The following is a 15,142-nucleotide window of genomic DNA, read 5'->3' as shown; positions in this document are numbered from 1 at the left end:
GGAAAGACCCTGTCTGCCCCCAGACAGGCAGGCTGAAATTAAGATATTGGTGATGGAAGAATTATTTTTTCTCATACAAGAATAATAAATTCTAAGTTACTTATCATCAGCACTGTAGAGAAGTGAACCTAGAAGCCTATGTATAGTTTACCCTATAATCTAGGACTTAGGAGGCCAAAGCAGGAGGATAGCCATGAGTTCAGGGCCAGCCTGGAGAGGGGGGCAGGGAGAAAGACTGCACAGCATTCTTGGATGCAGAGCTGAGTAGGTCTGTCTATGAGGTCTCTCTATTTTCTATGTAACGTCACTGAGTTTAAAATCAACCCCAACATAAGCATGGGCAAGTAAAATTTCCTCGTTACTATGTGAAGATAATCTACAGACACCATGACCCATAATGCAGCACTCTTCAGATTCCCAGCTATGCCCTTCATTTTTTTTTAAAAGATTTTATTTATTATGTATACAATGTTCTGCCTACATGTATGCTTGCAGGCCGGAAGAGGCCACCAGATCTCATAACGGATGGTTGTGAGCCACCATGTGGTTGCTGGGAATTGAACTCAAGACCTCTAGAAGAGCTCTTAGCCTCCCTGAGCCGTCTCTCCAGTCCCCTAGGACAGAACCTATGGCCTTGCATGTGTTAGGCAAGCGTTTGATTGCTGATCCTCAGCTCTCCCTTAGAATCCTGTCTAGGATCACGTACTGCTCTTTAGTTGGGAACAGTACTTTTGAAGGGGACAGGTCATTTATTTGTTTGTTTGTTTATTTATTTATTTATTTATTTTGTTTTTCGAGACAGGGTTTCTCTGTGGCTTTGGAACTTGTCCTGGAACTCGCTCTTGTAGACCAGGCTGGTCTCGAACTCACAGAGATCTGCCTGCCTTTGCCTCCCAAGTGCTGGGATTAAAGGCGTGCGTCACCACCGCCTGGCTAGGTCATTCATTTACAAATGGTCTCTGTCCCACAAGTTTAGAGTCAACTTGACAAGTAAACTTGTCAAGTAAACTTGACACTAGAGTCGTTTAGGAGGAGAAAGTGCCTCTGTAAGATTGGTCTGTAGGAGCTGGGTGTGGGTGGTGCATACCTTTAATCCCAGCACTCTGTGAGTTTGAGACCAGCCTGGTCTACAATTGAGTTCCAGGACAGCCTTGGAATTCTGAACACAAAGAAACTCTTGTCTGGGGGTGGGAGGTGGAGCTGAGTAAGGTAGGGGAAACAAGTCCTCCATGGCTTCTGCTTCAGTGCCTGCTTCCAGGTTCCCCTGGTTGATGGGTGGAAGTGAAATAAGCCCTTTCCTCCACAAGCGGCTATTGGTCATAAAGTTCTAGCCCAGCAATAGAAACCCTGACTAGACAGTCATCAGTCTGGGTTTGTGGGGTACTTCCTTGAGATGAGAGCCAGGTCGAGGGCTGTGGGAAGAACAGCTTGAGGCTGTGTTCTCCATACAACATGTCCAGGGGAAATGCTCCATTTCCCGCCTGTGATGTTACTATTTTTGTCAGTCATGGTGGTATATTTTTATAAACCTAGTACCTGGGAGCCTGAGGCAGGAGAATCTTAAATTCAGGCCAATCTGGGATACATAGTAGGTTTCAGACCATCTTTGAAATACAAAACAAAGTCGAATTGTAAAACAGGAAAAAAAAAAAAGAAAAAAACCTATGTACTTAGTACTTTGATTTAAACTTCATTAGTGAGAAGGTCTCCTGTACTGCAGGATGACCTTAATTTGCCAAGTAGCCAAGGGCGACCTTGAATCAGGTTCTCCTGTCTCCACCTGAGTGCTAGTTTATGCTGTGCTGGGACTGAACCCGGGCTTCATGAATGCTTAGAAATCACTCAACCAACTGAGCTATAGCCCAGCCTTTCTAGTGATTTATTAACTTGCCAGTTCTTCAGCCTTACCAAGGTCCTCAACAATCCCTGTTTAATAAAGCCATTCTCAATTGATGAAGTTACTCGACTGTGATCCTTGCCATATACACGGCCCAGTACTACCCAGTCTAACTCTCCCAGCCCTGGGGATTGAACCCAGGAACCCAGGCATTCCAGGCAAACACTCTGTGAGCTACAAGCCCATCTATTTTAAGGTCCTTCACATCTTTTACAGGATGTATGTCCATCTTGCTGCAGATGTGCTCTGTATTTGTATTTCATTGACAGCTGTTTATAATAAAGGTGCTATGAGAAGCCAGGGTTCACCATACAATGGTTTTTTGCTTATCTACACAAACTCCTCACCAGGGGGACCACTGTATTCCTACCAGCTATAACAAAATATGAAGGTTTTCACATCACCACAGTGATTCCAGCTATGCTCCCAGTAGTTGTCATCAAGGAACAATGCTCTAAAATTTTTATTTTGTTATTATTATTATTATTATTATTATTATTATTATTATTATTATTGGTTTTTGAGACAGGTTTTCACTGTGTAGCCCTGGCTGCCCTAGAACTTTCTCTGTAGACCAGGCTAGCCTCTAATTCAGACATCCACCTGCCTCTGCCTCCTGAGTTTGGGATTAAAGGTGCGTATCACCACCACCTGGCTTCTATTTTAAAAATTTTTTTAAAATGTACTTATTTTTATGTGTGGGTGCTTTGCTTCCATCTCTATTTACCAAATATGTGCTATGCCCATGAAGGACTGGAGAGGGCATCAGGTCCCCTGAAACTGGAGTTACAGTTGTTAGTTACCATGTGGGTCCTGGGACTCGAACCTGGCTCCTCTATAGGGACAGCAAGTGCTCTTAATCATTAAGTCATCTTTCCAGCTTGCATTATTTTTATTTTTGAGGCACATTGTTACTATATAGCCCCTATCTTTTCTTCCTTCTGCTTCAGCTTCCTGGGTGCTGGGATACAGGCAAGTGTCAGCACACCTGCCTAGGATGTGTGGCTTTACTTAGGTTACAAGTGAGACTTTGCAGAGAAGCTGCTCTGTGGTCATGTCCACTGTGAGACTCCTTCCCTTACCTCTCAGCACATGCTGGTAACTGGACAACAGGAACTGCAGATGCTCGACCAGCTCATCCCATGTCTGCCACTGGCTTTTATCTGACTGCAGAGACAGTGAAAGCAGTGGGGAATGAGTGCTTGCCATGACACTCAGACAGCAGGTTAAGGAAAGGGCTCTGGGTGAGGAACTGAAGGAAAAGTAAAGTACCTGACACTTGAGCAGTGATGTGGAGTTGTTCAGAAAATAGAGGGCCTGGGCCAGAGACAAGGGGAGACGGGTGGGTGTCTCACAACTGTGGAGGAATATGATCTCTAACACCTTGCAGCGCAGAAGGTGGCTTTCCATGGTAGTAAAAAACATCTCCCTGTATGGAGAAGAGGAGTAAGCAGAGTTTCATTCAGAGAGCATATGGCATGTTTCCCCTTAGTGTTCTGACATGACGGAGGTCTACACAACCACATGCTGTGACAGAAGTGACTTACAGGAAGAGGGACAGCCTGACACTTAGAAAAGACAAAGCCAGGTGTCCTGGTGCACATCCAGGGAGGAGGCAGGAGGATCATGAGTTTGAGGCTGGCCAGTCGGACCCGAACCCATGGGGGCTTGTGCTTCAGAGTGCTGTCTCCCACTGAGATGGACCCTTGACCTAAAATTCCTAATGCTTTTCATCAGAGATAATATATTCATGGAAAACTGAACAACTTAAAAATACATAAAGTACTTAGCAGTTAGGAACTGTACTCAGCAAAAATGGTGAAATGAAAACAAAATCAAGATAAATAAAACAATGTAGCAAGGCAGGCATGGAGTTGCACGCCTTTTATCCTAGCGCTAGGGTCATAAGCAGGAGGATCTCCATTAATTCGAGTCCAGCCTGGTCTACAGAGCTAGTTATAGGACAACCGGGCTACACAGAGAAACTCGGTCTAAAAAAACCAAAAAACAGCCGGGTGTTGGTGGTGCATGTCTTTAATCCCAGCACTCGGGAGGCAGAAGCAGGTGGATCTCTGTGAGTTCGAGACCAGCCTGGTCTACAAGAGCTAGTTCCAGGACAGCCTCCAAAGCCACAGAGAAACCGTGTCTTGAAAAACCAAAAACAACAACAACAAAAACCAAATCAACCAAACAACCAATCAACCAAAAAACAAACACAACCAACTAAACAAACAAACCAAACCAAACAACAACAAAACCTCCCAACCAACCAACCAACCAACCAACCAGATAGTATGAAACCAAGTAGGGTTTTGGTTCCTGGGATGTAAAGCTAATTAAACTTTAAGAAATTGATTAACAGCTGGGCGTTGGTGGCACATACCTTTAATTCTAGCACTCAGGAGGTAGAAGCAGGAGGATCTCTGTGAGTTCGAGGCCAGCCTGGTCTACAGAATGAGTTCCAGGACAGGCTCCAAAGCTACAGAGAAACCCTGTTTTAAAAAACAACAACAACAAAAATAACATAATTCCCCACATGAAGAGAAGAGGAAAAATTATGATCATCTCAATAGATGCTGAACTCCTCAGTATTTATTTATTCTTTAGAAACTACCAGTCAAATAGAATTTGGGTAGGTGGCTAATCTACCCCTTCTGAGAAAATATTAATGTTAGCTTTTATTTAACTATTTTTGTCTATTCCAAGTCTAAGCTTGAAGGATGACTTGTAATCAAATCACTATGACAGAGTTCCCTGTCAGTGTCCTGCTTCTTCCCAAAGAGTCATGCCTTGACTGCAAACTCATTATTTGGGAATCTCCTCCTTTCATTTCAAAGACATAAGTAGACCCTCTACTCCTTTCTTCCTTTTCAATTAGTTTCAATTCTGTTTCTAGCAGGCAAAGCTAAAAAAAAAAATTAATAAGAAAATGACTTGTTGGTTCTCCTTTAATGGAAAAGCCAACCAAAACCAAAACAAACTCATCAAACTAGACTTACCTCTGACTCCTCTCAGGAATGTCCAGCACAAACCCAAACATCATCTCAGCTATTTTATTGGAGCTGCAGGTAGGAGTCCTGTCAACCTCCACAGCGATGGACAACATCCTCTGCAGCTGACACACAACCCTGGAGCCAGAGCACAGGGTACCAGTGAGTGGAAAGACTTGGGGAGAGGCTTCCTGAAGCAGAAGGTCCCCACCCACCAATGTATACCAAGAGCACACTGCTGGGTATGGAGGCACACACCTTTAATTCCATCACTCAGAAAGCAGAGGCAGGGAGGCCTCTGTAAGTTCAAAGCCAGCCTCGCCTATATAGTGAATTTCAGGCCAGCCAGAGTTACATGGTGAGACTCTGCCATAAACAAAACAAAACAACCCCAAGTAAACAGCAACAACAACACAATAAAAGAACAGACTATTAGAGGGTTGGCAAAACACACACCAGGCCAAGGAGAGTAATCAAGTTATTAGCTTGCTCTCATTGTGCAATTCATCCACCTGAATTCTTTTGCCAGATCATATGTGAACCTTTCAGAATGTGAGGGTGCACTACATAAGCAAGATGCTCTCAAAAGCAGAACCACACAATCCATAGGGTCTAGAGAACTTTAAAGACATGGTAACTTCCCCACTTTGTAAATGAAGAAACAGGTCCAAAGTGACTAACTGTATTTATTTATTTGGTTTTTTAAGACAGGGTTTCTCTGTGTAGCTTTGGAGCCTATTCTGGCACTCGCTCTGGAGACCAGTCTGGTCTCCAACTCAGAGACCCGCCTGCTTCTGCCTCCTGAGTGTGGGATTAAAGGTGTGCGCCGCTGCTGCCACCACCCAGCATTTAATCTCTTTGTTATGGGAGAAGGCATGCATCTGACATTAAATTTTTTAAAAATTAAATTTACTTAATTACTTTTATGTAGAATATTTTTTTGGGCAAATATGTCTATGCACCGTGTGCATGCCTGGCTCAACAGTTAAAGAGCACTGGCTACTCTTCTAGAGGACCCAGGTTCAATTCCCAGCACCCACATGGTGGTTCATAACCACCTGTAACTCCAGTTGCAGGGAATCTAGAGCCATTTCTGGAGCCCTACCAGATAATGTTTTCAGCAGTTGTAATAACTGGTTTCAGAGTGTCCCCTAGTGGACCTTCACCTTTTCTCTCACCAGATGAAAAATACGGGAGAGGGGCAGAGACGCAGCTGGGAAACTGGGCAACACTCCAGAAGGGTGAGTCTGGTTTGACACAGTCATTAAACACATATGGTTTGATGGAAGGACATTGTTTCAGAAAAACAAAAAACAAACAAATAAACAAACTCCAGGCAGTGACAAAATTGTCTAGAACAATATAGACAAGGGTAGGCCAGATTCTGGCTCTACAATGACTCATTCATAAGCTGATATATTGTCTCTATCCAAATCTAATCTTTTTTTAACATAAGGACAATTAGAGTTTGAGAGAAAACAGGGTAGGCAAGTGAGGTCTTGGCAGCCTGCCAGCCAGGAGGTAGGTGATGGTTCAGAGTTAGAAGTCAAGGGGCAAGAAGGCTCATCAAGGGAAGTCTTTGAGTAGCTACAGGGGATGGGGTATCCGAAGAGGGAGCTGCTGCCCAGAGGGTCGGCAAAGCAGGCTTGGGACTTGAGTTAGTAGCCACAAAAGGGAGCTGGAAAGAGGGGAAGTGACACTCTGAATGAGAACTGGAGTTTAGCAGTGAGGGCCTCTAAGCAGCAGCCCTTCCTCCATTTCTGCTGGTGGAATCCAGGTCCTAATGCACACCTAACAAGGTTTCCACCATAATCATACTCCTAGTCTAGACTAAGAGAATCAGTCTGTTACAAGAGTTGGCAATCTGGCAAGCTGCTCTGTGGGACCAGTCCAATTCTTTTTTTTTTTTTTTAAGATTTTATTTATTAATTATGTATACAACATTCTGCTTCCATGTATATCTGCACACCAGAAGAGGGCACCAGATCTTATAATGGATGGTTGTGAGCCACCATGAACTCAGGACCTCTGGAAGAGCAGTCAGTGTTCTTAACCTCTGAGCCATCTCTCCAGCCCCCCAGTCCTATTCTTTAAATAACAAATCCTCAGAGCCCTGGAAGACAACCCTTTGCTTGCTCCTTACAGCTGATTGGTGTTCCTGGTCAGGTTAGGTTGGGGAGACAGGTGGTCGCTGGCAGCTTTCATGACTCCTGTTCCTGAAGAAGTCTGAGTACCATCTTGGGGCTGTGTTAATTCATTTTCAGTCACTGCTTTGACTAGCCACTTGATAACATCTCTGGAATACAGAAGAGGTAAGAAAGAAAAGGTGGGCACTGCTGTCTATCTGCAGTGTTCAGACCTGCATACTTACAATGGGCTCCCAGGCTAGGAGACCCCTCAAAGGCAGTCAAGGAATATATGTTTTTTTTTTTCCTGAGACAGGGTTTCTCTGTGTAGCCCTGGCTGTCCTGGAACTCACAGAGATCTGCCCGCCTCTGCCTCCCTAGTGCTGGGATTAAAGGAGCACACCACCACCACCCAGCTATTTTCAGTATTTAAGTAAGTCTAATGAAAATCACACATTTAACTGCAGCCTGGTTATAAAAGCAAACTGAAACATAAAACCTCCTCCTGTTTTTCTTCTTCTGTGGTCCTGGAGGCCGAGCCTAGGCCCTGTGCATGCATGTTAGCCAAGCCTTCTGCCCCTGGGCTGTGCCTCCAGCCCTCGCCACTTTCCTGTAAGTTCTATATTAGTTCCGTTTACCATCGTGGCAAATCCATGACAGAGATACCTTAAGGGAGGAGGAGTTTACTCAGCTCCCAGTTTTAGAGGTGCAGTCAGGGGGTGCTTGGATGAGTGCAGTCAGGCGGAAGAACATCCAGGGAGGGGCATGTGGCAGAGGCTGTTCTTCGATTCTCAGAGGATAAAAAAACGGAGGAGAAAAGAGGAATGTAGCAAGTGGCCAGTATGAGCTGTGATGTCCAGGACAGCCCCACCCCATGACCCTTCCCCCAATGAGACCAACACTTCTAAATAACACCAGTGTATTGTGAATTCATAAAATGATTAGCACATTCATTAGGGCAGAGCCCAAGATCTAACTACCTTGGGAAACACCCTTGAGGACCACAGAGGTGTGCATTACACATCCCCTCACCTGCACAGTCAAAAGCGGCTATGTAAACTGGAACTACAGACAAGCACCTCTGGGGTAAAGCCCACTTTCTGGCCAGCAATACTGTCTAACAGGGTGGAAAGAGGGACTCGATGACCAGACGGGCCCTCATCAGCTCCACCATCACGCATCATCTACGAAGGTAAGAGCTAGGGCTGGAAGTTGTGAAGTGCAAACACACTTTACATAGCTTAGGCTCTACCAGTAAGGCAAAAACATCTCACATTGTGAAGATTTATTTTGTTGTTTTTCTCTGTGAAACAGCACTAGCTGTCTTAGAACTTGCTTTGTAAATCAGGCTGACCTAGAACTCACTGAGATCCACTTTTGCTTGTCTCTGTCTCCCAAGTGCTCAAAGTGCTATTACCACTCAGCCCTAAAATTTTTTTTTTTGATTACTGATGACTTAAGTAACGAAGATAAATAGTTGCATTGAATACATACAATTGTTTTCCTCCTAAAACTACAGTAACTCTAGAGAAAATAAAATTGTAAAGTATTGAGCTGGGTGCACACCTTTAATCCCAGCACTTGGGAGGCAGATCTTAAGAGTTTAAAGCCAGCCTGGTCTACACAAGTGAGTTCCAGGCCAACCAGGGCTGCATAGAGAGACTATGTCTCAAAAAGCCAAAAACAAAAAAAGGAACCAGACAACCAAAACAACCCCACTCCCCTGCCAAAGGCAACCAACTTGGGGATAATAGATATCATGTACAAAACAGAGAACAATTATCAAAGATAAGAGATGTGTGGGCTGCAGGCCCTTTCTTTTGTTTGCCTCTATCCATTATTATTGATGGAATTTAGACATTTTTAATCTTATGTGTATGCTTATTTTACCTACATGTATGTCTGTGTACCACATATGTACATGCCTGGTGCCCACAGAGGCTAGAAGGCTATTTTCTAGAACTGGAGTTATAGGTGGTTGTGAGCTGTTGTGTGGATGCTGGGAATTGAACCCAGGTCCTCTAGAAGTGCAGCCAGTGCTTTTAATCACTGAGCCATCTCTCCAGCCCTGTTTCTGATTTCTTAACAGCACTTCTGACAGCTAGAAGACAATTTCTTCAAAGTTCTGCACAAAATTTATTTCTAAATATCTAAACTAAACTAAAATAATTAAGCCTACTTATTAGTCAATACATGAACAAAAAGATATTTTCAGACATATGAGATCTCAAAACTTTTACTTTCCATATAATCTTCAGAACAAGGGAGTAACCCTGCTACTTAGCCACGTGGTCAGTTCAGTTCTTTCTAGTGTTTGCTATTTATCCCATTTATGGTATTTAGCAATGAGGACAATCTCATCCCCTCATAGTCTTGGGTTTACAGTGAGTGACTGGGGACCCCCAGCACATCAGTGTGTCTGTGAACAGAACTGCCTAAAACAACTAGACTTCATAATCAGGAAGGCTCTTCTATAAGAAATGCCAATCTACTGATGAACTCAAGATCTGAGCACACAGTTGAGAGATGGTAAAGATGTGGATGGGAGCACCTAGCTGGAAAAGTGGGTCACTGGGGATAGGGCCTTGGGGTTGCATTCTGCTTTGGCCTCTCCCTTTATTGAATTCCTTTGCTTCCTGGCTGCCACAAGCTGAATGGCTCGGCTCCTGCCATGACAGATTGAAAACCTTTGAAACTATGAGTTTAAATCAATCCTCTTTCCTTGAGTTGTCTTTTTCACAGTTGCCAGTGATGCACTGACTAACATGCTGTGTTGCTTGTTACGCACTACAGTCCTTATTCTTGTCAAACCAGAGTCTAGTAGCTGATTACCTGACATTGTGGGGCTGTTTGTCACATGACAGAACGGTGTTTGCAATGGATTGCTGTAGATGCTGCCGCTGTCTCCTCAAGATCTGCTGGAAGTCATCTTCCAGGGTCTGTACTACGTAACGTAGAAAGAGGACTCGTCCGGGCAGAGTTTGTCCCTGTGGAAGAATGGATAAGAAGTCAGGCTGGCTTCTCAGCCCATAGGAAACCATGGGCTGTCATAAGCAAAAGTCCAAGAAAATGCCATGATCCAGCAAGTTTTTCTGTATATAAGGGAGATTTGTGGGAGACAGCAGGAATTTTGAGTCATGGCCACAATAACTACCAAATGGCTGTACCATTTGCATTCTCACCAACAATAAGCCTTACTTATTCTTCACATTCTTGCCTTAAAATGTGTGGTAAAGTAGATATTATATTTCTATCTTAGCCCTTTTAAATTAGTGTTACAGTTTGAATGTGTGTTCTCTTCCAGCTGGTATTCTGGAGAATAAGACTCGACTGGTGTTATTTTGGGGGGGGGGAGGGTGGTTAGGCGGAGCATGCCTTTAAAGGACATATTTTGATCCAGCCCCCTTTCTCCCTGCTTTTTGAATGCTATTAAGTGAGGGACTTTTCTTCACCACCACACCCTTCTATTGGGATGTTTGACTCATTACAGTTTGGAACAGAGCCAGCCAGCCATGGACTGGAGTCTCTGAAACCAAGAGCCCAAATAAATCTGTCCTTTCAAATTCTTTCAAGTGTTTGTCACTGTTAGAAAAATTCTGGTACAAGTATTCAGCTTATTCATAGTCATGCACAAGGGTACAAAATTGGTCACCCTGTCACAAAATTAAACAAACATTATTTGTTTAATAAGCAAACTTATTAAATAGCTGCTGTTTCCACTCTTCCCAGACTCCGGCAATTACTGTTTTTTTTCCTCTTGTTTTTCTTGGCTTTTGCTCCTTAGCAAGGAAGAGGCATCATGGCCAAAAGAACATCTCATGGTGATCAGAAAACAGAGATATAGGGAGAACATAACATCCCAGAGTGCTTCTAGTAGCCAGCCACCTTCAACCAGTACCAGCCTCTCTAATGCCATCAACCACGAACCTACCAACAGACCAACCAACCTCATTCACTCACCCCCCCCCCTTTTTTTTGAGACAGGGAATCTGATTAACCCAGTCTAGCCTTGAACTCAGAGACCCATCCGTCTCTGCCCCCTTCCCCCGGATGCTGGGATTAAAAGTGTGTACCACCTCTGCCCTCTATTTAGCCACCTTTTAACTGCTAAATCTACAAGCTGGGGACAGAGCTTTTAGTAAATGAGCATTTATAGGACCTCAGGAGGTATCATATATATATATATATATACATATATATATATATATGTATATATGTATATATATATATATATAATTTTTTTCATGATTTACTCATGGCAAGATATACATATTTAGAAATTAATCTATTTCTTCTATATTATTACTATTATTATTGGCACACATTTGTTTAATCTCTAGTGATCTTTTTTCTTTTGGTTTTTGAGACAGGGTTTCTTTGTGTAACAGCCCTGGCTGTCCTAGAATTCCCTTTGTAGACCAGGCTGACTTCAAACTCACAGAGATCCTCCTGCCTCTGCCTCCCAAGTGCTGGGATTAAAGGCGTGCGCCACCAATGCCGGGGCTTCTCTGATGATCTTCTTTTTCATCTCTTATTTATTTAAATATTGTCCTTCTTAAGTTTAGCTAACAGCTTATTTATTTTTATTTTTTAGAGAATGAACTCTGGTTGTGATCTTTTTCTGAGAATTAGGTATTTGAAGAAAGTACCTTTTCTAGTATGTACAGATTGGATTTATTTAGGGCAAGACATTTAGCATTCAGCACAGCTTAAAATTCTGGACCTGTCTGTTTTCTAGTAATAGCTACTGTAAGTATGTACACACATATACTGTCATTCTGTTGCAGGGAGGGCAGAGGAGGATGCCAGGTGCCCTGCTCTGTCACTTTGTCCTATCCCTCTGAGACATGGTCTCTCACTTACCTCAGAGGCAGCTGATGGCAAGCGAGCTCAGCAATCCTCTTGTCTGTGCCCCACAGTTAGTGCCAGGGCTACAGGGATGCGTATCACATCAATCCTTTTACATGGATGCGGGGACTGGAACTCAGGTACTCATGTTTGCACAGTAAATAGTCTTACCTACAGAGCCATCTTCCCAGCCTCATGCACTAGACTTAAAAACTTTTTGGCCAGGTGGTGGCGCACACCTTTAATCCCAGCTCTCGGGAGGCAGAGGCAGGCAGATCTCTGTGAGTTTGAGGCCAGCCTGATCTACAAAGCTATACAGAGAAATCCTGTCTCAAAAAACAAAAAGAAAGAAAAAAAAAAAGAAAAGAAAACTTATTTTTTTTTTTGGTTGTTCAAGACAGGGTTTCTCTGTGGCTTTGGAGGCTGTCCTGGAACTAGCTCTTGTAGACCAGGTTGGTTTTGAACTCACAGAGATCCGCCTGCCTCTGCCTCCCGAGTACTGGGATTAAAGGTGTGCACCATCAAGGCCTGGCCAAAAAAAGAAAACTTTTTGTTCTGGGCAGTGGTGGCTCTGCTGGGCTGTGGTGGTGCACACCTTTAATCCAAGCAGTCAGGAGGCAAAGGAAGGCAGATTTCTGAGTTTGAGGTCAGCCTGGTCTAGAGTGAGTTCCAGGACAGCCAGTGGTACACAGAGAAAACTTGTCTCAACAAAAACAAACCAACCCAAAACTTATTGTTTAATCATATTTATATGAGTGTATATGCATGCGTGTACTCACACATGTGTGGAAGCCACAGGACAACTCAAGGAAGTCAGTCTGTCCTTCTGCCCTGTGGGTCCAGGGGATTAAACTCGGCCTGTCAGGTTTGACACCTTTACCAGGTGAGCATCATGCTGGTCGCCATATATCACACTTTTAACATGCATTTAGCAGGCAACTCTCAATATGTAGCAGTTAAAGGTCAGAAGATAATTTAAGAGCCCCTTTTCTCCTTCCACTTTGTAGAAACAGGGTTTCTCTGTCTAGTCCTGGCTGTCCTGGAACTCTTTGTAGACCAGGCTGGCCTTGAACTCACAGAAATTGGCCTGCCTTTGTCTCCCGAGTGCTGGGATTAAAGATGTATGCCACCATGCCCGGCCTGAAACAGGTTCTCTCTTGTCTTCTGTCTTTTTGTTTATTCCGGCATACCTAACCTACAATTTCTTGGGGGATGCTGTCTCCACTTCCTAACTCACTATGCTCACTTTAGGAGTGCTGGGATTACAGATTTGTAAACATAACAAGTTTTTTTTTTTAACATAGGTTCTGGGATCAAACTCAGGATGTCCTAATTTTACCCACTGAACTATCTTGCTAGTCTCCACGTACTGTACTTTTTTATGTAAATTAATACATTTATTAGAGGCCAAGCAGGTCTCAAGAGGTAGCACTGCTACTGGTCTTTCGGTTCCTTCAGTCTTCGGATGGCAGACTTCACTGTGAAGGCAGAAGTAGTGTTGTAGGTCCAGCTACTTTTAACTGTGTGTCTTGTTTCTCTTAGAGCTCTCTTGCTCCCCCTGGTGTCTGCCTGGGGAATTGCAAACACCATCGGTAGTTAAAATGACATTAGAGCCTGTTTTCAAACCATTCTATTGTTTTTGCCCATGCCCTGACAAAGGTAGGACAGAAACTAATCCCCTAAGCAGCTCCCAGACAAACTGGCACACTTGGAGTATGGTAAACGTGTCCCCAAGAAGGAACTGGAGGTTGAGTGGTTTCTTTCTGGATGTAGCTTGTTACATTGAGTAAGGGGAAGTACCTGAGCATGGTAAACACTACAGCATTGCTACCTCTGTTGATGGAGCACATAGATGGTCATGCATGAGATGGTGTGTCACTGGGGGTGGACTCTGAGGTTTCAAAAGGCTCCCACCACTCCATTCTCTGCCTCCTGCTTTTGCATCAAGATGTGAGCTATCTATCAGGTGTCACGACTTTGCTTGGTCAGCTCGGACTCTCAACTCTCTGGAACCGTAAAGTCAACCTCTACTTTCTAAGAGTTTTGATGTGGTCATGTCTTAAGCGTTGTTGTGCACATGGGACTGAGTTAAGTATCACCAGGAAACTTTTTCCCAAATTGTGCTTCATTTAAGTATGCCTAAAATAATTACCAATTGTCAGACTTTCAAAGTTGTTGAACCAAATTTCCTCCTTCCCTGCCCTGTATCTACATTCTGCTGGCCTTGGTGCACCCAGAGACCCCCCTCCCCCATTCTGCTGACTTTGGTGCATGCAGAGACCCCTCCCCCATTCTGACAGACTATGACCATGCAGTGTTTTTGGATGAATGTGGAAGACTTTGGGACTTTGAACTAAAAAGTGATTAAATGCTGTAAGAGTTTAATGGACCAACCTAGTAGGGGCCTGTAAGGTAGTGCAAGAGCCATGTGAACTTTGGAAGCCCATTCAGAGGTTTCAAAATGGAACAGCATTTTCAACTGAGCTAGAGACTGTTCTTGTGATATTTTGGCAAAGAACATGGCTGCTTTTTGACCTTGTCCTAAGAATCTGCCAGAGGCTACATTGTAAAGTATTAGATGCCTTCATGCCGTCTGAGTCGTGGTTATTAGTAATCACTCTCACTCAAGTCTACAATGATGAAAGGCAAGCAGGGCAGCAGGAAGAAATATAAAATGCAGGGTGACAAGAGGAGCATCCCAGGACATGTAAATGTTGCAACTAACTTGTGCTGAAAGACAGGAGCTTAAGAAGGCCTAAGTAGCCAGGCGTTGGTGGCACAGCCTTTAATCCCAGCACTTGGGAGGCAGAGGCAGGCGGATCTCTGTGAGTTGGAGGCCAGCCTGGTCTCCAGAGCAAATGCTGGGATAGACTCCAAAGCTACACAGAGAAACCCTGTCTTGAAAAAAAAAAGGCCTAACCACATTAGAGTAAATGGAGGGACACCCTCACGAAGACCCCACCCAACTAAGCTTCCAGCTTTTGAAAGGAATTTTCTGCTCCTAAAAACTGCTGCAAATACGCTTCATGGGGGCCAGGCTCCATCCCAAGCAAGCAGCCAAACTTGGCAGTATCCATGTAGTTCTAGCCTTAGAGTCATGAAGGACATGAGTGAAGAGGTTGTGGTATCTTCCTCCACAGTTAAAGAGAGCTGCTGAGACCAGGTATGTGGCAAGGGAGTCCCTACACAGAAGCCCGAGAGGCCATTGCATAAAGCTGTGATAGTGAAGCCTGTGATAATAATACCAGAGCCATTAGACATCTACCAAGGGAAACTGCATG

General features: G+C 43.9%; 1 protein-coding gene across 5 annotated transcripts in view; it reads right to left on the bottom strand.

Moving 5' to 3' along the window:
- Positions 1 to 15,142, bottom strand: part of Simc1 (SUMO interacting motifs containing 1) — a 34,332-nt gene that overhangs the window by 1,645 nt on the left and 17,545 nt on the right. For 3 of the 5 annotated variants that reach the window (XM_027409866.2, XM_027409867.2, XM_027409871.2), the window contains 5 exons: positions 9,846 to 10,000; positions 7,031 to 7,183; positions 4,897 to 5,025; positions 3,170 to 3,326; positions 2,980 to 3,064 (listed from right to left, as the gene is read on the bottom strand). In XM_027409866.2, the coding sequence (XP_027265667.1) occupies positions 2,980 to 3,064; positions 3,170 to 3,326; positions 4,897 to 5,025; positions 7,031 to 7,183; positions 9,846 to 10,000 (679 nt within the window). Of the gene's footprint in view, positions 1 to 2,979; positions 3,065 to 3,169; positions 3,327 to 4,896; positions 5,026 to 7,030; positions 7,184 to 7,679; positions 7,804 to 9,845; positions 10,001 to 13,256; positions 13,431 to 15,142 lie in introns of those variants that run through there. The other 2 variants (XM_027409868.2, XM_027409870.2) reach the window with 2 other exon arrangements.

The sequence above is a fragment of the Cricetulus griseus genome, chromosome 3 (genome assembly GCF_003668045.3).
Source record: "Cricetulus griseus strain 17A/GY chromosome 3, alternate assembly CriGri-PICRH-1.0, whole genome shotgun sequence".
Lineage (NCBI taxonomy): Eukaryota > Metazoa > Chordata > Mammalia > Rodentia > Cricetidae > Cricetulus > Cricetulus griseus.
Note: the sequence above shows the minus strand (reverse complement) of the source record. Positions and strands in the feature narration are given on the sequence as shown.